Source organism: Lithobates pipiens, unplaced genomic scaffold (assembly GCF_037356315.1).
Source record: "Lithobates pipiens isolate NorthernLeopardFrog02 unplaced genomic scaffold, aLitPip1_a1.2 Scaffold_13, whole genome shotgun sequence".
NCBI lineage: Eukaryota > Metazoa > Chordata > Amphibia > Anura > Ranidae > Lithobates > Lithobates pipiens.
The window spans coordinates 404,955,038-404,982,779 of record NW_027507718.1 but is presented as its reverse complement, the minus strand read 5'-3'; the positions used below and the strand labels follow the sequence as shown (position 1 = coordinate 404,982,779).

Here is a 27,742-nt window from a genome sequence, read left to right as displayed (position 1 = left end):
CAACATGATTTTACTTGATAAATAGCCCAATATTATTTGAACATGCAAAATAGATTACTGTAGCTGTAGGGTTTTGGGTTCAGGAGGCACATTGTCTATATCAAGATGGCATGTTTTCCCTGTGTTTGAGTGGTTGATTTATTTTTTACAGGAAACCTTGTATGAGATTGCTTTGTTATAAATAATATCATCATTTGTAGGCCCGATATGGAATTGGTTAAGGAGATATTTCTCTATTGTCTGGATGTGGTACATGCTGTTCGAACCGTTATCTTTCTGCTGATGCTCCTTCTTTGTCATTCCTAAATGTCCCTGTAGTAGACAACCTGCTTCACATTCCACTAGGTGGAATCAATAACTTCTTCTCATTCAAGGCTCCCTTCTCTTGGAGCATCCTTTGGAGCCTCCCTTGCATGCAGGGATTAGAGTGGTCTCTCCCTATGCTGTATGCATCAATAGAAAGACACAACCCTGTGGCCTAGGATGGCAAAGCACTCCTCTGCTCCTCCCTTCTCTTCCTCCATCCCTTTTATAAGATAACTAACTGGAGACTGCACTGTTCAGTTAGTGTTTGTTACCCTAAAAAAATAAATTGGATCCTGTTCCCTTAAAGCTTGTTACACAGCACAGTACTTGTGCTGTGTAATTTGGCCCCCTGTATCACCTGAAATACCTGGCTGATCCTGCCTGGCTATGCCCTCCCCCTGTAAACTGACCACGGTTTATCATGGCTGCTCAGCCCTGACACCATGGTCAGTTTACGTACCTCCGTCATCCACACCCCTGCTCTCTGCTCTCCTGTGTCCTACTCTGTCGTCCTACCCCCTCCCTTCTCTGCCTGTCAGCTCCATCCACTCCACAATCCTCCCCTCCTGTTGCCCTCAGGAGGGGAGGATTGTATAAGCATGCCATCCCCTCTGTTTTATATAACACTATGAGCACCTGTGCTGTATATAAAAAAAAAAATGCAGATTTATACCTTATATCAGAGCGTTTCCCGACGCTCACATGTCTCCTCGACTCTCTCTCCTCCCCGACCGACGTCAGCGGCAGTACTCAACCCCGTCCACTATAGCTGTCAGCCGGGCAGAGGAGAGAGCTAAGGAGTCACGTTAGCACTGGGAGACGCTTTAATATAGGTACAAATCAGGATTTTTTTTTTATAAGCACAGGGGCACATAGTGTTTATATGACTGAGGGGTTTGCATGCTTATACAATAGTGGGTTAACAACCACTTTTAAGCTAAAAAAAAAAACAGAGGGTTTAATACTAGTTTACTGTACTCCAAGAAAAGGATTTTATGTTAAGTCAAAAATGCTCTTTTAATGTAACCACTGCAGTAACAAATCATCTGCTTGCTGAAAGTGTAGAATCCTTTTTATTAAACAAACTAATAGAATAATCCAAGCCCATTCAGTCTGGCCACAGCATATCTTCCTCTGTATAACTAGCGCTATGTTGGGGACACTAGGCTGTAAACTCTGTCAAGGCATGTGAATGGCCCAGAAACTCTGTTCTTTAAAGTAGAACTATGGGCAAAACTTTATGGAACTTTTGGATAGAGCAAGGGAGGGTTTTAACCCCTGTCAGATTTTTTTCCGCCATCTGTGTCCCATTGCAGAAATTCCCATCACTTCCTGTCCCACGGCCAAACAGGAAGTGAGAGAAAATCCCTGTCAATTAAGGGAAATCCTTGGGAACCCCCAGGTCACCAGAACTAGTATACCCATTGGAAGATTTTCCCTCTGTTACTTTTCTGGGGACAACCCAAAATTTGGGTAATTAATTTTACTTTTAGTGATAAATAGTAAACAGCAATAAAAACTGACAGATGTTCTAATCCATCTCCACTCTATCCAAAACTAAAAAAAAAGTTTTACTTTTAGTTATACTTTAATGATTATTAAAGTGGTTGTAAACCCTCCCCCACAACTTTGTCCCATGTAAATCAGCATAAAAAACCCTAATGAACATTGCTTGTAGATATCTCCTTACTTGCTTAGTATTGTTGTAATCCTTTTTGTTCTTTAGAATGACATCACTGAGCATGCCTAGATCTCCCCTGATTTACTGCACACACTTTCTGTCTTATCTATCTGTTATCAGGACTTCCTACGGCACACAACACTGAACTCCCAGGAGGCTGCTAATCACTCAGAGCTTCCTTCTACACACCATGTGACAATGTGAGATCACATACAGTGTAAAGCAGGGCATGGGACAGAAATAACTGCAGTCTTATCAGCTGAAGCTGATAGGACTCACATAGGCAAACGCTAGGTAATCAGCACAAGTCAATACTATGAAATAAAACAAGTCAGCTATGAACAGGGAAGCAGGGTTGCCATAGAAACGTTGGATTGAGAAGGAGGCTTGGTTAACAGTACAGGAAGTGCTCAATGTAAGGGCAGAAATACACTCCACTGTGGACTCGGAAAACAATACTTAAAGTGGTGTTGCCACCAAAAAATGAAAAGCTGCTTAACCACTTCCCGACCAGCGCACGACGATGTACGTCGACAGAATGGCACGGGCAGGCATATTGGCGTACATGTACGTCCAATATTCGTTGCCGCCGTGCCATCGGGAGCGCGCCGCCGGTGGCACGCTCCCACGCTGGTCGGGACCCCCGTGAGTCCGGTCGCGGGACCCGCGGACTCGATCGCCGCGGCATCCCCGCGATCGTCTCACGGAGCGGCCGAATGGAGGAAATGCTGTATAAACAACATTTTTCCATTCTGCCTAGCAACTAGTGACGCTGATCTCTGCTCCATGTGATTGGAGCAGAGATCAGTGTACACTAAATGAAAGCCCAACCCCCCCACAGTTAGTAACACACCCCTAGGAACACTTAACCCCTACACTGCCACCCACTGGTTAACCCTTTCACTGCCAGTGTCATTTACACAGGAATCACTGCATTTATATAGCAGTGATTACTGTATAAATGACAATGGTCCCAAAAATGTGTCAAAAATGTCCGATGGGTCCCCCACAATGTCGCAGTCACAATAAAAATCGCAGATCGCCGCCATTACTAGTAAAAAAAAAAATAATAAAAAATTATTAATACAAATGCTATAAAACTATCCCTATTTTGTAAACGCTATAACTTTTGCGCAAACCAATCAATAATCGCTTATTGCGATTTTTTTTTACCAAAAATATGTAGAAGAATACGTATCGGCCTAAACTGAGGGAAAAAAATGTTTTTTTATATATTTTTGGGGGATATTTATTATTACAAAAAGTAAAAAATAATGCGTTTTTTTCAAAATTATCGCTCTATTTTTGTTTATAGCGCAAAAAATAAAAACCGCAGGGGTGATCAAATACCACCAAAAGAAAGTTCTATTTGTGGGGAAAAAAGGACGTTAATTTTGTTTGGGAGTCACGTCGCACGACCGCGCAATTGTCAGTTAAAGCGACGCAGTGCCGAATCGCAAAAAGTGGTCTGGTCTTTGACCAGCAAATTGGTCCGGTCTGAAAGTGGTTAAAATTCATTTTAAAAAAAAATTTAAAAATAATTGGCAAAAAAAATTTTTTTTACTCACCTCTAAATACCGTTTGCTAGGGGGTCCCTCGTAGTCTGCCTTCTTCATTGCCCGGGCTGGTGACATCACTTCCCCTTGCGCCGCACATTCACCTGGGACCTGTCACGTGTCCCAGGTGACTGTACGGCGTATCACGGCGCCCTGCGCCGCTCGCGCATGCGCAGTGGGTGCCCGGCTGTGAAGCCACAGCCGGGTGCCCACAGTATGCATGACGGCGCCACGAGCAGAGCGGGGAAGGAGGGGGGGGCTTCGTTCCCCCGCATCGCTGGACCCTGGGGCAGGTAAGTGTCCGATTATTAAAAGCCAGCAGCTGCAGTATTTGTAGCTGCTGACTTTAAATTTTTTTTTTTAAGGGGTACCCCACTTTAAGATGGTGCTGCCTTAACCCCTGGAAACAAGATTTTATTTTTTTTTTAAAGTTATCTTTATTGACATTTCAAGATGTGAACAAAACACTACAGAGCCTATTGGGCATACCCTGGCTCGATCACTACAACTTACCAACTAAGAGAGAACAAAAACAAAAAACAAAACCAAACAAAAGGGTGAGGCATTACATAGGAAACAAGATTTTTAAAGTTTCTTTAAACAGTGAGTAATATGCGATTTGGGCTGGATTACAGTGGCTATAGTTTGATAATTACTTATTATAATGGACTAAATGAAAAGAAGCATCAGAGTGGGAGAGTTTACTTCCTCTTTAAGAAGTGTTTCTTCTCTTCTAGTTGAAAAAGTTGCAAATGAAAGCCAGAAGACACCCCGCGATGTAGTCATGATGGAAAACTTTCATCACATCTTTGCTACTCTCTCTCGCTTGAAGATCTCTTGCCTGGAAACCGAGAAGAGGGATGCCAAGCAGAAATATAATGACCATCTGCAGTCATATGTCATATATTCTTTAGGGCATCCACTGGAAAAACTAAATGTAATCTTCTTTCATTGCTTGTGTTCTAGTGTAGAACTGTCTAAAGTCCTGTACCCACAGGGTTTGCCAAGCTGTTGTATTGCATCTGTAAAGCTTACAGCAATTTGTGGTCAGCATTTTCTTTTTTTAAACCTTAAAAATACCTGACTGTTGCAAAAAAGCTTGATGAAAACTTTTAAATGTTTTGTATTTGTACACAGTGCTTCTATACAAGCTGAAGCTTGCATGAGCATGATAATTTGTGAGGGTCGCATGGCTGGGGTGGGCTTTATACAGAGGATCAATAGACACATGTTTTCATGATGAATAAACAAATTACTTTTTTTTTCTTGTTTTTTTTTTTTTTTTGCTTTTCTAGCCTGCCTTTAGCTGCAACTTTCAGACATTTGCCAAATTTCTGCAGCAAAGCAAATGTTGGGGTGCAGAGTAAAAAACATTTTTGTCTGCATTTTTTTTATGTTTGATCATTTGAATTCTCTAATTTAACAAATTTATATGTGTTTATATCATATCAGATATTCTTCGAAGGGGTAAAAGCTCGCGTTGCACAAGGAATTGGCTATGAAGAAGTAAGCTACCAGCTAGCTTTTAGCAAGCAAGAACTGCGTAAAGTCATAAAGGATTATCCTGGTAAGGAGGTAAAGAAAGGACTGGATAATCTCTACAAGAAGATGGACAAGCATTTGTGTGAGGAAGAGAACTTGTTACAGGTAACTTTGTTCCCCCAAAACATACTCTGAAAGAAAGTTTTCCAGATTCAGCTTTCCCCATAAAAAGATGTTTAAAAAGAGAAGGAAATTAAAAAAAATAACATAAACAAATTGTATATAAATACACACCCTCCAATAACCCAACTTTAGGTTCCAGTGAACACATTGGATGCTCTGGATGACACTTGCCTTTCTTGTATTTGTGTCAAATGTGTGTAATGTAATTTGGGGTTTCGACATTCACCCAATCTGTGACAATGGCATTGTACTAATTCTTGTTTGCAGAAGAGAGTCTTCTCTTAAAGCGAATATGAACTCAAAAGCAAAAAATTCTTAATCTTTCATTAAGGCCAATGGGGCTGATATAAATCTTGTACAACTGGGTTATACTGCTGCTTGCAGGGGATTGGACACCATCCAAATTATAAGCCCTTCCACTGCCATCTTGCTCCAGTTTTTCTAGTCTCTTAAGAGAATGTATGTCTTCTCTCTCTCTTTTTACTTTTCTATCAAGACATTTTTTAATTCTGTCAAGGGTGTCCAGATGCTGCAGAACCAAAATGGCAAATTTTACAGCTTTCTGGATCATTTGATCCTCAACATAGCCACTGAGGCCATACTCGGATTCCGCTGTGAGCAAGGGGCCAACATGTAATGTGACCAGCAGGCCTTGGAGTCTGTTGAAACACATTCCAGACACTTTGTGAACCGTGGGGGTTAGCTGCAGAGCACTTTACAGGTCTAGGGCCGCCATACCCCTGGCTAGTGCAGACCTCTCTAATTGCGGCCATGATAGCTGACTCGGAATACAGGGGTCACAAGTGCCCTTTCATTCCCTTCTCCTTCCATAGTCTGTCTCAGACTTCCTTAAAACTACTGCTGATTCTGTCAACTGTCATGTCTTGAGCTAGAGCAACCCGTGACTGCAATGTCAAAAGCTACCACTGTGAGATCTCTTCAAAGTCTACAGACTGCTAAAACCTTTCCTGAGCACTCTTTCCTACAACCCATTTTGTACAGTGACTGATCTAATTGAAACACTTTTTCTTCCTCCAAAACACTTAGCTCTTAGCTATTTAAAGGCCCTTGTGGATAAAAGGCTGGAAGCCCTCTCCAAGCAATTAATTTTCCTGACTGGCCCTGCCCTGCAACCTGTCATTGCTACCGTGTTCATCAGCCAAACCATGAGTAACTGCTCCAAGGGTAGGTCTAAAGCTTCTGGTGGATCTGTCCTAACTGATCTTTGCATTATCCAACAATTAGAACTCATGCTTATGGCCTTCCACTATGTTGTTGATGGCCTTGTGGATATTTTTTAAGCCTCATATGCAGAATAGGTCTCCTAGCTGGAAACCTAGGGAAGCACCCTTTTGCTTGGATTTTGTCTGCAGAACATCCGTGCAAGAAACACTTATTGTGTATACATTTTGATGGTGAGTGGCACTTTGGCTCATCTCATGAAAATGTTATCACTGATGTCAGTGGAAGGAAGAGCACCCTTTAATGCCTCAGCAAAAGAAAGTCAAGTCTCAGGCTGTAAACCCTCTACCTCTGGGGCTAAGAAGTGTTCCATCTCTTCTACCAGGCGTAGATGTTCAAGTCAAAACCTGGGACTCTGTTCCATCACAAGACTTTGACCTCCCCCCCCTCCCCCTTACTAAAGTGGGGAGACATCTGTTAGCCTTTGCCTTTTCATAGACTTGGGCTCAGAATATGGTGTCCAGTAACTACAAGCTAGAATTTCAATCTCTGGTTCCGCTGTAGTTCATGTTGTCAAAACTGCAGACCTCTCTGTTAAGAGTATTTGATCTTCACACTGATCTAGCTCATCTCCTTTATTAAGGGGTCACCGTCATAGACATTGTTCCATAAAAGTTTCAAGGGTATTTACTCAAACCCGTTCATCATTTCCAAAGTGAAAAGAGGCATTTGCCCCATGCTGAACGGAAAGATTCCGAACATCTTCCCTGGAGTAAAGAACAAACTCCACATGAAATCTTCCAGGTTGGTCATTGCTTGCCTCCATCTGGGAGTCTCTGACCTTTGTGGACATCAAGGATGCCTACATAAATATTCAAATTTTTTGGGCACATCAACATTGTTAGGTATGTGGTGGGCATGTAACATTTCAAGTTTTATTGCCCTTCCCTTGGACCTGTCGCTACGGTGCTAGCCCTCTATACTTGCTCTGCTTCCCTCAGGAGATCCTTATAGTGGGATACCTAGATAACCTTCTTCTTATGAAACAGCACAGACTGCATTAATCAATGTCCAACAAACTATTCAAATACTGCAGAGGCTTTTAGTATCTAGTTCTCATCCTGGATACTGCGGAGTACATTAATTGTCTTCTGCAGGACAGGCTCCTGAATCTCTGCTCCCATGTTTGGATTCTGCAGTCCAAAAGCAATCCAACCCTCCGCTTTTGCATGAGGTTTATGGACCTGATAGTTGCTGCCTTCAAGGCAGTTCTGTATGCCCAAATTCACTCCAGATTTCTGAAGCTCAACATTTTGGCTGCGTAGAACAGCAAGACACATCCGCCTAATGATAACATACACCTGACACGCAAGACTAGGTTATTCCTGCCCTGGTGACTTACAAATACAGCTCTGGAGTTGGGAAATTCCTTACACTAGCCTGAAAGGTTCTTACAATTGATGACAGCTTGATATGCAAAGTAGGTGTTCTAGATCCTCTCTTGGTCGAAGGGACCAGGTTGCCAGAGACAGCTTGTCTACCTATCGGTGTACTGGAGCTATAAGCAATCCGGTTATCCCTTCATGCTGGATCTCTCGAGCACAAGAATAGCTTACCAGGATTTGGTCAGATAATGTCACAGCAGTGGCTTTTTTCAACCATCAGAGAAGCTCAAAAAGAAGCCAACCTGATTCTGACTTGGGCAGAACTTCATGTTCCAGCTCTGTCCTCCATGAAAATTCCGGACATGGAAAATTGGCAGATAAGTTTTCTCAGTCAACAACGTGGGCTCACCCAAATTGCCTAGATCTACTGTACCAAGGATCAGCTTTCCACCCTTCTCCACAGTCTCTGGCCTTAATGCCTGGTGAGGCCCGGGTCCTAAAAGATAGGGGTCTGCCCAAATCTGTTATCCCTATGTTTCTGAAAGCTAGAAAATCCACTTTTTGCTAATTCTATTATCACATTTGGAAAGCATACTTCTCGGTGTGCAAGGTGAGGAAAGTCCTTCACAAATCTTGACCTTTCTTCAGTCAGGCCTGGATCAATATCTGACTTTGATCAACATATGCCCTGAAGTACCATCGAGGGTCAAATATATACCCTAGCAGTTCTCTTTGAAAAACTATGTGCATCTCACTCCTTAGTGAAAGCTTTAATTTACATTAAACATAGTTCCTCATCAGTCTGTTACCCTGTGTGATCTCAGCTTGGTTCTTTCAGTTCTACAGAAACTGAACCTATCAGAGTTATTAACTCTGTCTACTCTCACTCACATGGCTCATACCCATCACCTCTGCAAGGCTAGTTTCCTAATTAGAGGCCTTGTTATGCAAAGAACCCTTTCCACGTTCAGGTACGAACTGCTTCTTTGTGCTTATGGGTATATTTCAGAACTGTTTTAAATGATCTTCCAGTTAAAGCAATTCGAATGAATAAAAAAAGCCTGGCACTTGTTTCAGAAAATGTTAGTTGTCCAACTGTGACTTGCCTCAGTAGAAGAAAAGTTTACAAAAAACCGACCTGTTAAATGTTACTTCCCCCGTTGCTTTGATACCCTCTGTAGAACTTTATTGCCATCTAAATACTTTATTCCTAAGTCTTTATATGCGGTCTAGTGACCACAAAGTCCTGGTAACCTGTGTGTACCGTGGAGGGTCGACAACACTGCTGAATCTATTAGAGCAGTGATGTCATCTGCCGGTGTCCATAATACAGGGCTTTGTCAGCTGGGAGAGAGTTCACTCTTATCACAATAGAGAAAGGGAATAGAGTCAGAGCTTTGCAGTCACAATATTTAACAAATGGGATGTTGTGTAGCCTTTCCTTCTACTTTAAGGCAGGTCATACGACGGGGGAAAACTTCTTTCCTGCTACCTCGGGTTGTAGGGAAGAAATTTACACGATTCCCCTATCAACACAGACAGTGCTGACAGGGGAATCCCTCCTACCGAGACATTGTATTCTCCAGTGATTATTGCTAGTGGCTATAGCAGCCCCTATTGATAATTGCAAGTAAAATCTAGGAGGCTGGTTGTACCCTTGGTACATTCAGCCTGCCCATACATGGTTTGAATCTCGGCCAGTCCCCGCTGAACCGGCCGAGATTCAAACAGTCTATGGCCAGCCTAAGTCTTTGACCTTGAGCAAGTATATAAATAACAATGACATCTGACTTCTCAATGTCTTTACTGATCTGCATGCTGACAGTGACCATTGAAACTAAGCATAACAGCAAGGCAATTAGAACTTTCAGGAGGTGGTCAGCAGTTGCAGCCCCCTGTTCATTTTTTTTTCCAGTTGGCAACTTCAGTTGGTCTTGTTTCAGTTGACCATGTGTTTAAAGATTATTGCAGTTTGAACAGGGTGAGAACAATGTTGGTGTTCATAGTTATCCTCTAATTGCAGTAACAATTCAGACATTGGATCTAGTGGCCAAGTTAATACCATTTGTGAAATAACCTTACATTTTCCGTTCTACAGTTTCTTTTTTTTTTTGCCTCCATAGTGCATTCCTAATTTCAGGCATTTGTCATGTTTTCTCTTCCTCCCTAGGTGGTCTGGCACACAATGCAGGATGAGTTCATCCGTCAATACAAGCACTTTGAAGGTTTGATTGAGAAATGTTACACTGGAGTTGGCATTACCATGGAATTCACCATCCAGGACATCTTGGAATATTTTTCCAGTATTGCACAATCTCATTAGCAAGTCAACGTGTAATAAAGATCAGGGAACTAGCACTTTAGGTGTCATTTATATACAAGGATGAGTGGTGGAATTGTCTTTTAACTGGACAAGGAAGAATTTTGACCATCATAAGTGTAGTACAAACATGAAATGGACTAAGTACATTTAGGCCTACCACCATTATTTAATGCTAAACACTGTAATGTAGGTGCGGTCCAGGTAATTGTTTAGAGAACTGTATAATTGCAATTGTCACAGACAAGTTAAAGAGACACTGGGCTTACTAGACAAATAGCAATGCTGTTTAGTGTACCATAAGTCTTTCATGAATCATCAAATATATAAGCTAAACAAACATGTCAGCTTTCCATTTAAGCAAGAGTTGAAAAAACATTACTGCAATGATCGTTATATTCGCATATAAAATCTTAAGTAAAAGTGTCAATATCGGTGATCCATACATTTTGTTAACCGAACAAGTATTTTACACACATTTTTATCATTTCCATGCTTTGATAAAGTCTTTGGAATAGCTGAACCACAGGGAATATAACCATTTATTTCAATTTCTACTTGAGTAGTAGGAGGCTATGCGTAGACCAGGAAAAAAGAATGTCTCTTTGGTAGTACTTTTGTCTAACAGACTTGTACCATATAACACAAAGTGACAGCTGTACGTGAATATGTTGGATCTATTATGCTAGACTGCATGTCTAATGGTCTGCTTATCAGTATGTATAATACACTCATACCAAGATCTGCCATTCTGAAGGCTGTTATTGGAGGGATTTTCAAACCATTGACACATGGTAGATGAAGCAGTAAAGTGGTTGGTTTTATGATAAGTAGATGGCCATTGGTTAACAAATACCATACTGAATCAAGATGAAAATCTGCTAAATATCTATCTAAATACATGGATAGACACATCATATCCAGGATGGTGACACCACTGCCCACTACTGCGTCTTCTTGTGTCACCTGGCTGCTCATTCAACCAACATAGAGCATAGTAACAACATGCTAGTTAGATTTGTGCAATGAAATAGTCTGCCTTTTTTTGTTTTATTTGTTGTGCAGGGGATTGTGGCAGAATAATAAATATATCATTTTCGGACAGTCACTTTTGATATTTTCAGATACATCCATTGATGATTTTTTATTTTTTTTTGAATTGGCACATAGAGACCTAAAACTGGTACACAGGATCTGGTGCAGCTGTGCATAGTAACCAATTAGCATCTAGGCTTTTTTTTTATCAAAGCTTAAAGTTGTAAGTTCACCTTTACAGAAAATCTGTAAGGTGACCTTACACTGGACCACCTCCCACATCCGGTACTGTAGTCCTGCGATCCTGCTCTGTCGGGGGACCGCAGCCACATACTCACTGGTCCAGGGATTTGAAATCCCTATGTCTTAATCTCCTTTCTGTAGCTTTCAGCGTGTGCAGATGAGGCGTTCTTATTTATCAGTATGAACAGGGCTGCCCAATCAGAATCCATCTAGCCTGTCCTGTCACTGCTGTGAGGAGAGGAAGCCAGGAGAATTTAAAATCCCCAGATTTGCCAGCGGCATTCTGGTCCCTGACAGAGCAGGATCAGATGACTACAGTACAGTAGGACTGTAGGGGATGAGGAGGGGGCCCCAGTGTAACGTCACCTTACAGATTTTCCGTAAAGTTGAACTTACATTTTAATTGAACAAGCTGAAGTTAGAAGCTGATTTGTTCCTATGTACAGGTGTACCAGATTCTGTGTACCAGGTTTAGTAATCTCCCCCATAGTGTACTTCCACTTTTGTAGCCAAATTGGTGTAGTACCCACTTTTATATTTGTTACATGTCTCCATTCACATAACATAACTTAAAAAAAAAAAAAATATTAAATCATTGCAGCTTACCTTTTCTATATGTTCTTTTCTGGACCATCCAGCAAGGATCAACACTACTAGTCTTTGTGGTGGGGGTGGGCACATGTGTTTGCTATATTTAACCCTGTCTGTACTGTGCAGATGGATCTTCATTCTCAATTGTAACTAGATCTGAACACTATTTGTCCTAACAGAGGGTTAAAGATTTAGTAGCTAGGCTTCTTGCAATTTATGTTAATGAGGACAGATGTGGGACAGACTCACTCTGGCATTGTTCAAAAAAAATCTTACAGTGAGCCATGGTACTTCCCCTAAAAACATCTAAAAGGTAAGACTGAGCGATTTTTCTTTCTTGCAACTTTGCTCAATTCCCCCACCAACACAGGCAGTATTGATGGAGGGAACCCCTCCCACTGGGCCATTGTGTTCTCCCAGTACTGGAAGCCATCCCCGCCAGGAGAACACAGTGATTGTTGCTAGCAGCTAGAAAAGCCAATGGCAATAAACGCATGTAAAATCTAACAGACTGGTTGTACCCAAGTTGATCGATCAGTCATTTGAACCATCTATGGCCGGCTTCAAAAATGTTTTTAGTAGCATTTTAAACATGCTGTGTGAATGGGAAAATATAACAAACATGTAGTGGGGTTTTCTCAAATTTGACTGAAAAAGTGGAAATACACTTTAGGGATATTTTTAGATTTACCTGAGGCTTTACCTTGATTCCTTATAAGCACTTTGCTTTTTTTGACATGGACTATCTTTTCTATGATTTATTGTTACCACTATTAAATTACTGTAATGCCATTACCAGTAATGATCTGCAACATATTTGTACACTGAAAAAACACATCAAAGATGGTCAGGCGCCAATTAAAGTGTATACTCTCTTAACCACTTCAGTTCCGGACCAATAAACACCTTAAGGACCAGAGGTCTTTTTGCAATTTCGCACTGCGCTGCTTTAACTGGTAATTGCGCGGTCATGCAATATTGCACCCAAACGAAATTTGCGTCCTTTTCTTCCCACAAATAGAGCTTTCTTTTGATGGTATTTGATTGCCTCTGCGATTTTTTTTTTTTGCGATATAAATGAAAAAAGAGCGAAAATTTTGAAAAAAAAAGATATTTTCTTCTTTTTGTTATAAGAAAAATCGAATAAACTAAATTTTAGTCATACATTGAGGGCAAAATTTATTCAGCCACATGTCTTTAGTAAAAAAAATGTCAATAAGCGTATATTTTTTGGTTTGCGCAAAAGTTATAGCGTCTACAAACTAGAGTACATTTTCTGGAATTTACACAGCTTTTAATTTATGACTGCCGATCTCATTTCTTGAGGTGCTAAAATGGCAGGGCAGTACAAATCCCCCCCAAATGACCCCATTTTGGAAAGTAGACACCCCAAGGAAATTGCTGATGGGTATGTTGAGCCCATTGAATATTTATTTTTTTTGTCCTAAGGGATTGAATAATGACAAAAAAAAAAATAAAAATTTTTTTTTACAAAAAGTTGTCACTAAATGATATATTGCTCACACATGCCATGGTTATATGTGAAATGACACCCCAAAATACATTCTGCTGCTTCTCCCGAGTACGGGGATACCACATGTGTGGGACTTTTTGGGAGTCTAGTCGCGCACGGCACCCCGAAAACCAATCACCACCTTCAGGATTTCTAAGGGTGCAAATTTTTGATTTAACTCCTCACTACCTATCACAGTTTCGAAGGCCATAAAATGCCAAAATAGCACAAAACCCCCCCAAATGACCCCATTTTGGAAAGTAGACACCCCAAGCTATTTACTGAGAGGCATGTTGAGTCCATGGAATATTTTATATTTTGCCAAAAGTTGCGGGAATATTACAAACTTTTTTTTTTTTGCACAAAGTTGTCACTAAATGATATATTGCTCACACATGCTATGGGCAGAAGTCAAATTACACCCCAAAATAAATTCTGCTGCTTCTCCCGAGTACGGGGATACCACATGTGGGGGACTTTTTGGGAGCCTAGTTAACTAGCTACCTAGCGACACTAGCGACACTGATGCAGCGTTCAGAAAAATTATCGCTTAGTGACACTGGCAAAAGGGGGTGAAAGGGTTAACTAGCGGAAATCAGGGGGTTAAAACCATTATTGGGTAGTATATCGGGGTACCTAGCGCTATAAAAACCTGGCGGTGAACCTAAAAAAATAACTAGCTACCTAGCGACTGTAGCGACACTAATGCAGCGATCAGAAAAACGATCGCTTAGTGACACTGGCAAAAGGGGGTGAAAGGGTTAACTAGCGGCAATCAGGGGGTTAAAAACATTATTGGGTAGTATATCGGGGTACCTAGCGATATAAAAACCTGGCGGTGAACCTAAAAAAATAACTAGCTACCTAGCGACACATGCAGCGATCAGAAAAATGATCGCTTAGTGACACTGGCAAAAGGGGGTGAAAGGGTTAACTAGCGGCAATCAGGGGGTTAAAAACATTATTGGGTAGTATATCGGGGTACCTAGCGCTATAAAAACCTGGCGGTGAACCTAAAAAAATAACTAGCTACCTAGCGACTGTAGCGACACTAATGCAGCGATCAGAAAAACGATCGCTTAGTGACACTGGCAAAAGGGGGTGAAAGGGTTAACTAGCGGCAATCAGGGGGTTAAAAACATTATTGGGTAGTATATCGGGGTACCTAGCGATATAAAAACCTGGCGGTGAACCTAAAAAAATAACTAGCTACCTAGCGACACTAGCGACACATGCAGCGATCAGAAAAATGATCGCTTAGTGACACTGGCAAAAGGGGGTGAAAGGGTTAACTCTAGGGGCAATCAGGGGGTTAAATCTTTATTGGGGGGTGATAGGGGGCTACCCTGGACCTAACACTAACTGTCCTGACAGTTTTTACTGTCACAACTGACACTGAATGCATTGATCAGTAAAGAAATGATCAATGCAATCAGTGACACTGTGACTGGGGGGGGAGGGGGGGCGGGGGGGGATCGGGGGGGGTTTGTGTGCCTGTGTGTACCTACATGTCAGTGTAGTGTTCGTGCAGACTTACTTTTACTCTTCTCCTCGTAGTCCGGTCAAAAAGACCGCCCCGAGGAGAATGACATCACTTCCTCCTTCCTGTGTAAACAATACACAGGGGAGGAAGCTTCTCATTGGCCAGGAGCGATCCAGAGGGGGTGGCCGAAAACGAACGGCCATCCCCTCATCACGGAGCGCTCCTGCACCGAATCGGACCGCCGTAACCAGCGGGAGGGGGTCCGATGGGACCCCCCACCCGCTGGAAGGCAATCACGTAGATGTACATGATTCTGCCTGCCTGTGCCATTGTGCTGACGTACAATGGCAATACGGCGGTCCTGAAGTGGTTAAAGAAGGTTAAGGACAATCCACTGCCCATTGCTGTTGGAGATCACCCTTTGGGTGGGGAGAAAAATATAGAGAACACACAACTTCCGCTAAAGCGCTTAGGGTATAATTTTTGTCCATAGTATCAATTTGATAAACCAATATAATAAAAAAGGAATGTCTGCGTAAAAACAATAATATGCCCTTAGGATTTATAATATAAAAGTTTATTGACCTGCAGGGTCTTGTAAAAGATCAACAGTCATATATGCATAAAAATGAACCATGGTATGTTCCATCAACATCATATTGAAGAACCAGCTCCATAGTTTGAAATTTGCTACCATTGGCTTTGTCAGCCTACTTGCCAGACAACGAGCTGTGACAGTCAATCCTACAGTTTAAAATGCATGGATCTCAAACTAGATGCTTGGAAAGGTAAAGCAGAACTTGTTGCTCACAAAAATCTTCCAATGCCCTGTCTTTAAAGAAACACTTGAATGCCTTTTTCCGTTGCCATTAGTTCCTAACTTTGTATTTTTTCAAAATTAGTATTTATACAGGAGTCCCAATCCAGTGGCTTGAGGGCCATGTGTGGGCTCTGAATTTTGGTGACTGAATGCCACCTGAACGATATGGTCCAAACAGAGGTGAACTGATTGTTTACTTGATATGTCCACCATTACTATTACAGACTATGTATATGCGGAATACAAAACTGAGTTGAATTTCAGGGGTTAACATTAGTAGGGTTGTGTTTTACATCATAGAACCTTTAGTGGAGAGGAGAGAAGTCATTAAAAACAAATTCCAGCAAATACAGATCAGTATAAGTTTACATTTAGCCAGTTCTTGAAGTTTGACAGTGCACCTCTGAAATATAGTGCATAGATAAGAGGCAATGATTTCCTATATACTTCCTGTATATTCGTGACATTATTCTAACAATCGATCTGAGATAGATTCACACTAAAATTGGCTTTGGCTTGTGAAAACCTCTTTAAATATTGCCAATTTATTTCTTTAAACATGGCACACAAGTTCATGAAATTTGGGGGGATCCCTGATTAAAGTGGTATTGAACTCAAACCCAAAAATGTAATATATTGCAGCTTAGCAATCATTAGATGTGGTGGCTGGAATTGTTTTTATTTTTTAGGTTGCTTTTCCCTCTGTTTTCACCCAGTTGATCTGGCAAGTAACACATCTCCTGTATCAGAGTGCCCTGTCTCTGGGTGAATGAGCACAGGGGGCACCTTTGCACAGCAACATTGTCGGGAGGGGGGGGGGGGGTTAAATGTACTAGCAAATTCAGTTACAGCAAACTATTTGTATTTATTTTTTCCTTTTGGCATAAAGGTTTTACATAAATAAAAGCTGATTGTTTTAATCACCCCTACCAGTGGTAAGTGATCTGTCTCATCCCTGTAACTACAATAGAGTTTTTCTTTAGTGCCAGTTTGCCAAATCCTTGTGTTGGTGTTCATGCAAGGGTACATTTGTTTAACACTGCCAGCAGGTTCACTTGGATTGGTCAGTCAGTCTAAAGCTGGCCAAAGAAATGCTATCTAGCAGTGTGGTTCATCAGCCAAATGGGCTAGATTGTGTGCAAATAAGGGGGGGGGGGGAGCTGAAAAATTGTGTCTAAATGGTATACCCATTTTTACTTTGCTTTGAAAACACTGTTACTATTTAAACTTGTTTTCAGTGGGATTTGTATCTTGTGGAATATTGTACATATTAAAAAGGATGACTACAAATCTGTATTTATTTTCTTATTTTATTTTTTGTCCAAATGTATATTTTCAGAGATAAATGTTATGGTAATTTAGAGGTTATCCTTAAAGTGATTGTAACACTTTTGATTTTTTTATTTTTTTTTAAATAACAAGCATATTATACTTACCTGCTCTGTGCAGTAGTTTGCACAGGGCAGCCTCGATCCTCTTCTTTTTGGGTCCCCCGCCAGCGGACCTGGCTCCTTTCCTAGGTTGACAGCACATAGCTCCATCTTCAGCAGTTTGGGGAAGTGATGTAAAAGCCCTGCTCGGTCTCTCCTATCCCCTCATGTACTGCCGAGAAGGGTGCCTATGAAATCCAGTTTCCCAGCTGCATTTGCCATTGGAAAAAGTGTTCCATTATATTTCTTTTAGACCTTTATCGTGCCAACTTGCCGGAAAAAAGGCTGTTTATCCTTCTCAGAGGAAAAAAGTCCTTAGATGGAATTTTTAAAGCAGACCAAGTATTAGATAATTTTTTTATACATAATTGTATGCATGCTAGATAATGTGTAAGTGTAAGGCCTCATGCATACAAATGTATAGAGGCTGCAAAATCCTCTAGAGTAAAATCCCCAGTGCTTTCCCCCTCTGGAGAGCCTCAGGTATCATGTACAGCCACCAATACAAGTGAATGGTATTGGCATTTACCTTGGCCTATTTCACTGAACATGGCAATTTCGCTTTTGGGGAAATATGCTATACAGTAATACCTCGCATTGTGAGTAATGTGGGTTACAAGCGTTTTGCAATACAAGCCTTTTTTTTTTTTTTTTAAATCCTGACTTGGTTTGCGATCGTTGTCTCGCAAGACGAGCAGGATTCAAGCCAATGGGGTGTGCAGTACCACTCGGAAACACTCCGTTCCTGAGTGTCTCTGAGCGATCTCCAAGTGTTTCCGGCGCCCCCCCCCTCCCCCACTTCTGGCCACATGCGGTACTGCATACAATAGCAGTCACTGTGTAACAAATTATCTGAGTTTCCATTGACTCCTATGGGGAAACTCGCTTTGATATACAACTTTGGATTACAAGCATTCTTCTGGGACGAATTATGCTCGTAATCCAAGGTACTACTGTATATGTATCCTCCAGTAAATGCTGATGCAGGGACTAGCATTGTGGACTGGATAGATAGTAACAGCCAGGGCAAATCCAGTTAAAAACTGGTGCTTTCTTGGAATTTATTAACCTCATAGAGCAAAGTTTTCAAATTCAGCCACTTAGAGCTTAGTCACAGGTTGATGACCAGGTATTGCATCACACCACTTTACTGCCACTCCTGCCTTCAGGCGCTTCCTTCCTCCCTCTCGCTATGAGGACTTTGCTACAGACAGTCTGCACACAGGTTCTGCCTTCTCCTTGAAGACATGTTCACCCTATACTCTGCACCCTACTCCATGAGTATCCTCCTGAGGATTACCCTCACCTGTAACTATGGCAGAAACCAGACATAAGGGAGCCACAGCAAAACCTCAGGTGAACATTCGCTCTGCCAAAGGTCCACATGACACTTCAGAGTGATGATGCTTTAAGCATCCAATTCAAGCTCTAATTCAGATATGAATCAAGTGGACTACCTGACAAAAGAAGATTTCTCTTATATTCACCAACCGACACAGCTCCTCTCTGTAACAAATGGGTTGTTAGCCTTATCACTAGGACAATACTAGGCAAAGTTGTAACACAACACTCAGAACTCTTGGTTCCGCCCAGGGGGGCGATCCCTCAGGCTACAACCCTCCACCTTGCAAAGCAGCATCAGTTTTTTCTTGCCTAGCAAAGGAGAAGGACCTAGGAACCCTGGGAGCCCATCGGTCCATGCTTTTTTACGCAGAAGCTTGGGTTTTTGCGCAAGATGATTGATCATGTGATCTACTACCAGCAGCCGGCTGGGTGACAGGCTGGATACCCTTATCCTTGTAGTCTCCCCAGTTCGGCCATCAAGCGTGTACAGGTCGCAGCTACGGCTCAGCAGGCCACGACATACCTCAGCTCCAGAGGTGGTCGGTGAGCTTTTTTGCTCCGGGGAGTACATATGACCGGGCTACTGATGTCTGCGTCACAGTATGTCGAGGTCAGTAGCTACCCTGTACCGATTAGGTGTAGATCTACAATGGAATATCTCCCAGCTCTTCAGGACTGGTAAGTACAGCTGTTCCTGCCCCGGCGGGGTTGAGCAGCTGGGCATTCCCTGGGAGGTCGATTCGGGGGTCCCACACCTTCTCTTCTCTCCCCTGTCCCTATCTTCCCCTGCTGCATGTGGTACTGAGCGGTGTGTGTGTGTGTGTGTCTACCTGAGGGCTCTCACCTGGGATAGGGGGCTGGCTGGCTGGTGGTGCCTGGATCCTGTGTATTAAGCTCCCGAGAGGTGCCTGTCAGGGTCTGGCTGTGTTTTCAGTACAGCGCTGTGTCTCTGCCACATTTCTGTCTCTGTCCCTCTGGCCATTTTCCCAGTGCTTCCCTATTCAGGACACTGGCGGTCATTTTCTAGAAGCCTGCGCACATTTCAGTGTTCTCCAGCAGCAGCTACATGTGCTCTCAGCTTCCTGTTTGTTGTCCCTGGATCCTGAATGGCCGTTCTATGTAGTCTGAGCGTGTTTTTCAGATCATTCTGACGGACTGCCACCAGCACAGTTTTGGTTTCTGCACTTGGGAGCACTAGGGGTCTACAGGCACTGCTGTGAACAGCGCGGAACTCCTCAGGGTGGTGAGTCCAGCGGGTTAGAACCCCTCAGTCAGCGGCAGCAGGGAGGGTGGGACTGTCACTGTCCTAAGTCCCCTTCGGGTGGCAGACAGGGTAAGGTCGGCATGGATTCAGAAACTGGTGTTTCTTCCCCCGAAATCCAGGCAATTGCAACCGGGTCACCTGCGGACTGCGCAGTTTCCATGGACACCCTGACGACGGTCCTCAATTAGTTTGTTGCCAAGATGGAGGCGGTGCATGGGAAGAAAGGTGCTAAAAAGCGCCCCCCCCCCCGTCCTCTGGGGAGAGCTCTGACGCAGACTCGGGTCCTGTTGAGGCCGGTGATCCCTGCTCTGTCTTGTCTGATGACGCTGACCAGGACCGTTCGGCCAGTGAGGATGAGTCCCCGTCCGTGCGCAACAAAGCGCTTGTTGGAGCACTTATCACAGCTGTGCGTGATACCCTGAAGATTCAGGAGCCAGTGGATCCCTCTGCTGATGTACCGTTCCTTTTTGGGTCCCGCAAGCCAGCACATTCACCTAAGGTATTCCCGTATCTGACTTATTTTGACAAGTTAATTTACAAGTTCATTTACAAGGAATAGGGTCGCCCACAACGGACCTTTTCGGTCCCCAAATAGATGGCGGTGCGTTACCCCTTTGAGGAAAGCCTTTTCAAGAAATGGTCGGCTCCTCCGGTCGTGGACCCCTCAGTATCCACGTTAAATAAAGTAACCACGATCCCGGTTGAGGGGACTCCTGCATTCAAGGATCCCACGGACAGGAAGGCCGAGGTGGTGGCTCGTTCCTTGTTTACGCTTGTGGGGTCAGCCATGCGACCTGTACTGGCATCCGCACTTGTGTCGCAGACACTAACTGAGTGGGCAAAACTTTTGCACCGCGAATTGGGAGAGCAACAGGCTTCCCCTGTCTGCGTGGAACTAGCATACCAACTAGTGCAAGGCCGTAAGTACGTCTGATGCAAATTTTAATTTGAGGGTCTTTTTGCATAAGCGGTGACTGACTCATGGCTTGAGGACAAATAGGAGGGCCAGCTGAAATGAGGACAACCAGAAAAGGAAAATAGCACTAGCGAGAGAAGGGCTTTTGACATGAACGAGAGAGGAGAAATAATAAAATATGCCTTCATAAAATCATAAAAAAAGAAATATATATATATATATATACATATACACACACTTTTTTTTTTGATATCCTACCTGTTAAAAAGCAGTAGGGGGCAACAAAAGAGCTTTTGCTGTCAAGAGGGAGCTTTTGCCCATAAGCAAGATGATGGTTGGAACTCCCAATCACCGGCACAGCCCGATGATGTCATCGAGGGCACCCTGGCCCAAGAAAAACAGCACTGGGTGGCCATTTCTTCCCTATAGGGAGGCCTGGGACGCCCCAGGTAGCACAGTCTAGATCCCCCCCCCCCCCCCATGGGCAAACAAGAGAGGAACAGAACACTAACAAAAATGGAGGTATGGGAGGCACTCAAAAGAGAAACAGACCAGGGTAAGGGAGAACACATATGAGGAGACACAAAGAATAAAAGGGATAGGCAGCTCTGTATGGTGCAAGGAACCAAAAAAGGAAAAGGAATGAACTAGCTGCCCCCTCCCAAGCCTCAGTCCACAGACACTTTCACATGATGGCAGATGTAGTTCCTAATGAGGAAACACTGCAGGACCCCATCAAGATCCACAAAAGGGGTTCCCAGACTTTTCAGCGCATTTAGCATCCCGAGCGCTGGGACTTCCCACTGGAAGAGGCTTGAACCCAGACGGCTACTGCACTGAGCCAGAGGTGGGGGACATAGAACTGCTTACTCTTCTCTGGTGCATAGAGGAAAAAAAGAAGAATAGGGAGGGGGGGCGGCTAACTAGTGGGAACATATTTCATGTTGCCAGTTACTCACTATTAATTAGGTACTGGTTTGCGCATTAGTATATTCTTTTATCATATATTACACAATCCTTTTTTTATGCTATTCACTGGTCCTGAGGGAGTGGTCAAGAGGCGGAGCTTTATCACTAGTATGCTGCCATGTTGGCATCGGGAAAGAGGATTTTGAAATCCGTCTGACTGTTTTGATGTTGAATTTTAAAAGTGGCGAGCCTGCCGATCTCATAGGTTTGCTAATCTGAGAGAACACCACCGGTTTTATAATTCAACATCAAAACAGACGGATTTCAAAATCCCCCATTTCACTATATAAGCTCAGTTTAGTGGTAAAAATAAGTGTGAAATGCAAGACTGTGGTGGGTGTAAAAAAAATGTCTGCTTGCTATCCTTTGACTGTAGGCTTAGTGCGGAGTGTATCAAGATGGCCCTGACAGAACGTCACTTCCATACCTCCCAACTTTTTGAGATGGGAATGAGGGATACCTATCAGCAAAAGTATGCAGGCATAGAACACACCCCTTACCACGCCCCCTTAAAGGAGAATTATACAAAAAAACAAGATTGGTTAAACCCACAAGTGCTTTTTTTTTTACTACTACTATTCCTTTATATTGGCTTTTGAAATTTACAAATGCAGCAATTTAGAAATCAGATAAAAGGTTTAGCGCTGGGAAACACTTTGATAGATAAAAAAAATAGGATTTTTTGTACTCACCGTAAAATCCTTTTCTCTGTAATTCACCGACCGACACAGCTTCTCTCTTAGACCATTGGGTTGTACAGTGCCTTGCGAAAGTATTCGGCCCCCTTGAACTTTTCAACCTTTTGCCACATTTCAGGCTTCAAACATAAAGATATAAAATTTTAATTTTTTGTGAAGAGTCACCAACAAGTGGGACACAATTGTCAAGTGGAACGAAATCTATTGGATAATTTAAACTTTTTTAGCAAATAAAAAACTGAAAAGTGGTGCGTGCTAAATTATTCGGCCCCTTTACTTTCAGTGCAGCAAACTCACTCCAGAAGTTCAGCGAGGATCTCTGAATGATACAATGTTATCCTAAATGACTGATGGTGATAAATAGAATCCACCTGTGTGTAATCAAGTCTCTGTATAAATGCACCTGCTCTGTGATAGTCTCAGGGTTCTGTTGAAAGCGCAGAGAGCATCATGAAGACCAAGGAACACACAAGGCAGGTCCGTAATACTGTTGTGGAGAAGTTTAAATCCGGATTTGGATACAAAAAGATTTCCCAAGCTTTAAACATCCCAAGGACCACTGTGCAAGCGATCATTTTGAAATGGAAGGAGTATCAGACCACTGCAAATCTACCAAGACCTGGCCGTCCCTCTAAACTTTCAGCTCAGACAAGGAGAAGACTGATCAGAGATGCAGCCAAGAGGCCCACGATCACTCTGGATGAACTGCAGAGAACTACAGCTGAGGTGGGAGAGTCTGTCCATAGGACAACAATCAGTCGTACACTGCACAAATCTGGCCTTTATGGAAGAGTGGCAAGAAGAAAGCCATTTCTCAAAGATATCCATAAAAAGTCTTGACTAAAGTTTGCCACAAGCCACCTGGGAGACACACCAAACGCGTGGAAGAAGGTGCTCTGGTCAGATGAAACCAAAATCGAACTTTTTGCCCACAATGCAAAACGATATGTTTGGCGTAAAAGCAGCACAGCTCATCACCCTCAACACACCATCCCCACTGTCAAACATGGTGGTGGCAGCATCATGGTTTGGGCCTGTTTTTCTTCAGCAGGGACAGGGAAGATGGTTAAAATTGAGGGGAAGATGGATGCAGCCAAATACAGGACCATTCTGGATGAAAACCTGTTGGAGTCTGCAAAAGACCTGAAACTGAGACATACCCCAAGCGACTTGCAGCTGTAATCACAGCAAAAGGTGGCTCTACAAAGTATTAACGCAAGAGGGCCGAATAATTTTGCACGCCCCACTTTTCATTTTTTTATTAGTTAAAAAAGTTTCAAAAATCCAATAGATTTCGTTCCACTTCACAATTGTGTCCCACTTGTTGGCGATTGTTCACAAAAAATAAAATTTTTATATCTTTATGTTTGAAGCCTGAAATGTGGCAAAAGGTTGAAAAGTTCAAGGGGGCGAATACTTTCGCAAGGCACTGTATACCTTTCCCTTTAGGAGACACTAGGCAAAGTTGTAACACAACACTCTGAACTTCCAGTTCCGCCCTTCACCCTGCCTTGCAGTAATTAGTACGTCAACAAGCAGTATAACGTAAAGATAAAAGGAGGGGTGGGTGCTGTGTCGGTCGGTGAATTACAGAGAAAAGGATTTTAGGGCGAGTACAAAAAAATTCTATTTTCTCTTATATTCACCGACCGACACAGCTCCTCTCTTAGACCATTGTGATGTCCCCAAGCAGTGCCAAACGAGGGGTGGGAAAAACAGCATAAAAACCTCATCCACCATGGCAAGTGGGAACTGGTAAAACTGTACCCACAAAACAATAGTTCGTAGAAACCTCCACCACAAAATCAGGGTACGCTCAACAGGAGTGACTACCCACAACCGCACACAAAAAAAAACTGCGGAAGTAATGCAACAGTGCATTCTTAAAAGGTACTGAGTTTTTATCGAAAAACTAGAAAAAATATTGCATATTCAATTGCAACTATACAGCCGCCTGCAAAAACTTTGCGGCCAAACAGGCATCAGCCAATGCACTGACGTCTACCTTGTAGAACTTGGTAAACGTGTGGACAGATGACCAGGTCGCTGTCTTACACACCTGAGCGACAGCCACTTGGTGTCTTAAAGCCCAAGATGTTCCGATTACCCTTGTGAAATGGCCCGTAACCGGAAAGAGGGGTACCTGCCCCTTTAAGGTGTAGGCTTGTACTACAGTCTGTCTAATCCACCTGGAAATGGTGGCTGATGAGACCGCCATGCCTTTCTTGGGACCAGCTACCGAGACAAACATCGAGTCTGACTTCCGAAAGGGAGCAGTGGTAGACAAATACACTTTCAGAGCCCGAACCATGTCCAGAGCGTGAAGGTCCACTTCCTTAGGGTGTTTCGGCCTAGGACAGAGAGATGGTCCTCATTAATGTGAAAAGCCAAGACCACCTTCGGTAGAAAGGACGGTTGCGAACACAAAACCACCTTATCCTTATGGATAACCAGATAAGGCGACTTGCAAGACAAGACCGCCAGTTCCGAAACCCTCCTGGCCGAGGTGATGGCCACTAGAAAGACCACTTTCTGGGAAAGAGTCAACAGGGGAAACTCCCTGATATTTTCAAGCAGCGGGTTTTGAAGCGCCAATAACAGCAGGTTCAAATCCCATGGGGGCAACGCTGGACGCACCGGAGGGACTACATGACGAACCCCCTGAACAAAAGGTACTCGCTATGAATGAGACGCCAGGGGTCACTGAAAAAAAGACAGCCAAAGCTGAAATTTTTGCCCCTTAATAGTGCTTAACCCAATTTTCTGGTCTACTTCTTGCTGAAAAAACAGCAGGATCCTGGATATGGAAAAAAAGAGCGCGGATGCCAACCTTTCTCCGCACACATGGAGATGTAGACCATCCAGGAACGATAATATATCTTCCGAGACGAAAAATTTCCGTCCTCTCAACATAGTTGGGATCACCAAGTCCGACAGACCCCAGTTCCTCAACACCTGGCTCTCAATAGCCATGCCGTTAAAGCCAGCGATGGTAAAGCAGGATGGAGAATCGGACCTTGAGACAGAAGGTCCTCTCATAATGGCAGTCGTCAAAGAGCGTCTACCACCAGATGCACCAGGTCTGCGTACCGGGGACGCGGAGTCCAAACTGGGACCACCAGTATTACTGGGATCCCCTCGGCTTCCACTCTGCGAATCAGATGTGGTAACAGCTTCACTGGAGGAAAAGCATGGATCAGCTGGTACTGATCCCACGTAGCCACCAGCGCGTCTGCCCATGGAGCTCTTATCCTGGACACGAATCTTGGCACCCTCCGATTGAGACGGGCCAGAAGACCCACGTTTGGTGTGCCCCACCTCAGCAACAGTAACCTGAATATTTCCGGATTCAACGCCCATTCTCCTGGGTCCAGCATCTGGCGACTTAGGTAGTCCGCCTGCCAGTTTTCCACTCCGGGAATGTAAATGGCCGACAAAACCAGTACATGTCGCTCTGCCCACTGAGTATGTGAGCGACCTCCTGTGCCGCGGCTGAGCTACTCGCCCTCCTTGGTGATTGACGTATGCCACTGCAGTGGCGTTGTCTGACTGGATCCTGATCGGACGTCCTTGCAGTCTCATTGACCATGTGGAGAGGCACAGCCTAAATGCTCTCAGTTCGAGCAGATCGACCGGCAACTTGGATTCTTCTGTCGACCAAAGGCCCTGAGCCGACTGAACCCCCATTACTCCACCCCAGCCGAAAAGGCTGGCGTCCTGTGTGATCACTGTCCACTTTAGTAGTATGAACGACTTTCCGGCCTGAATCACCAGGGACCTCAGCCACCAGATCAGTGATTCTCTGACTGACTGGCTCACCTGAATCTGACGATCCAGGGACAACTGAGATCTGTCCCATTTTGACAAGATCTCCTTCTGCAGGACTCTGGTGTAGAACTGGGCAAACGGTACAGCCCCAAAGCAGACCACCATGAGCTCCAGGACTCTCATGCAAAGGAAAGCGACGACCACCTGCTGTTCATCCGCAGTTTTACCGCGGATCTAAGAGTCTGCAGCTTGTCTGAAGGGAGAAATAAAACTCTTGCTTACATTGAGTCTAGCAGCAAGCCTAGGTACTCCAAACGCTGAGTTGGTACAATCACCGAGTTCTTTAGGTTCAACAGCCACCCAAATTCTCGCAGAGTCTGCATGGTGATTGCCACATCCTCCTCTAATTCTGAGGCGGAAGATGCTCTCAGGAGGAGATCGTCTAGATATCGCACAATCGCGACCCCACGTTGCCGTAGCAACGCCAAAACCTTGGTAAAGACTCATGAGGGCTGATGCCAGACCAAAAGGGAGAGCCACAAACTGGTAGTGGGCTTCCCGACTGCAAATCGCAGAAACTTATGCTGTCCCAGGCATATGGGTATGTGCAGGTACGCATCCTGGAAGTCCAAGGGCGCCAGGGAGTACCCTTGATGGAGTGCAGCAACTACTGTGTGAACTGATTCCATTCTTAACCTCTGCACTTCAACAAAGTAATAGAGGGCTTTTAGGTCCAAGATTGGACGTACCCCTTCCTTCTTGGGAACTACAAGCATATTTGAGTAGAATCCCTGGAAACGTTCCGATTCCGGAACCGGTACAACCACCCTGCAACTCGGCAACTCCCTTACTGCCCCCAAGAGGGCCTCCAGGCAAGCCGGGGATATGAGTATGCTGAAGAGGAAGAATCTGTTTGGCGACCAAGAGAGAAACTCTATCTTGTAGCCTAAGGAAATCAGATTGCAGGTCCATTGGTCGAAAACCAAGGGGACCACCGGGCTGCAAACTCCCGAAGGCGAACCCCTACCCGAGACATGGGTGGGGAAAAACCTTCATGCGGTAGCACTTATACTCGCAGGCTTGCGGTTCCAGGGACATTTTTATCTGTCCGTGGTCGTCCTGTCGGGCTGGGGGCGTTATAGCGAAGCTCCAGGTGGACTGAAAAGCCAGGTGTTGAGGAACTGGGGTCTGTCGAACTCGGTGATCCCAACTATGTTGAGAGCATGGAAATTTTTCTGCTCGGAAGATATATCATCGTTCCTGGACGACCTACATCTCCATGTGTGCGGAAAAAGGTTGGAATCCACGTTCTTTTTTCCATATCCAGGATCCTGCTGTTTTTTCAGCAAGGAGTACACCAGAAAATGGCGTAATGGCGCTATTAAGGGGCAAGTTTTCAGCTTTGGCTGTCTTTTTTTAGTGACCCTGGCGTCTCATTCATAGTGAGTACCTTTTGTTCAGGGGGTTTGTCATGTAGTCCCTCCGGTGCGTCCACCGTTACCCCCATGGTATTTGAACCTGGTGTTATCGCCGCTGCTTGAAAATATCAGGGAGTATCCCCTGTTGACTCTTT

At 43.8% G+C, this 27,742-nt stretch overlaps 1 protein-coding gene across 10 annotated transcripts in view; it reads left to right on the top strand.

The window, feature by feature from the left end:
* Positions 1 to 11,199, top strand: part of EXOC1 (exocyst complex component 1) — a 96,921-nt gene extending 85,722 nt beyond the window's left edge. For all 10 annotated transcript variants that reach the window (XM_077477460.1, XM_077477458.1, XM_077477452.1 and 7 more), the window contains 3 exons: positions 4,281 to 4,480; positions 4,996 to 5,190; positions 9,946 to 11,199. In XM_077477460.1, coding sequence (XP_077333586.1) covers positions 4,281 to 4,480; positions 4,996 to 5,190; positions 9,946 to 10,098 — 548 coding nt within the window. In that variant the 3' untranslated portion in view covers positions 10,099 to 11,199. The remainder of the gene's footprint in view (positions 1 to 4,280; positions 4,481 to 4,995; positions 5,191 to 9,945) is intronic.
* Positions 11,200 to 27,742: the final 16,543 nt, after the last annotated feature.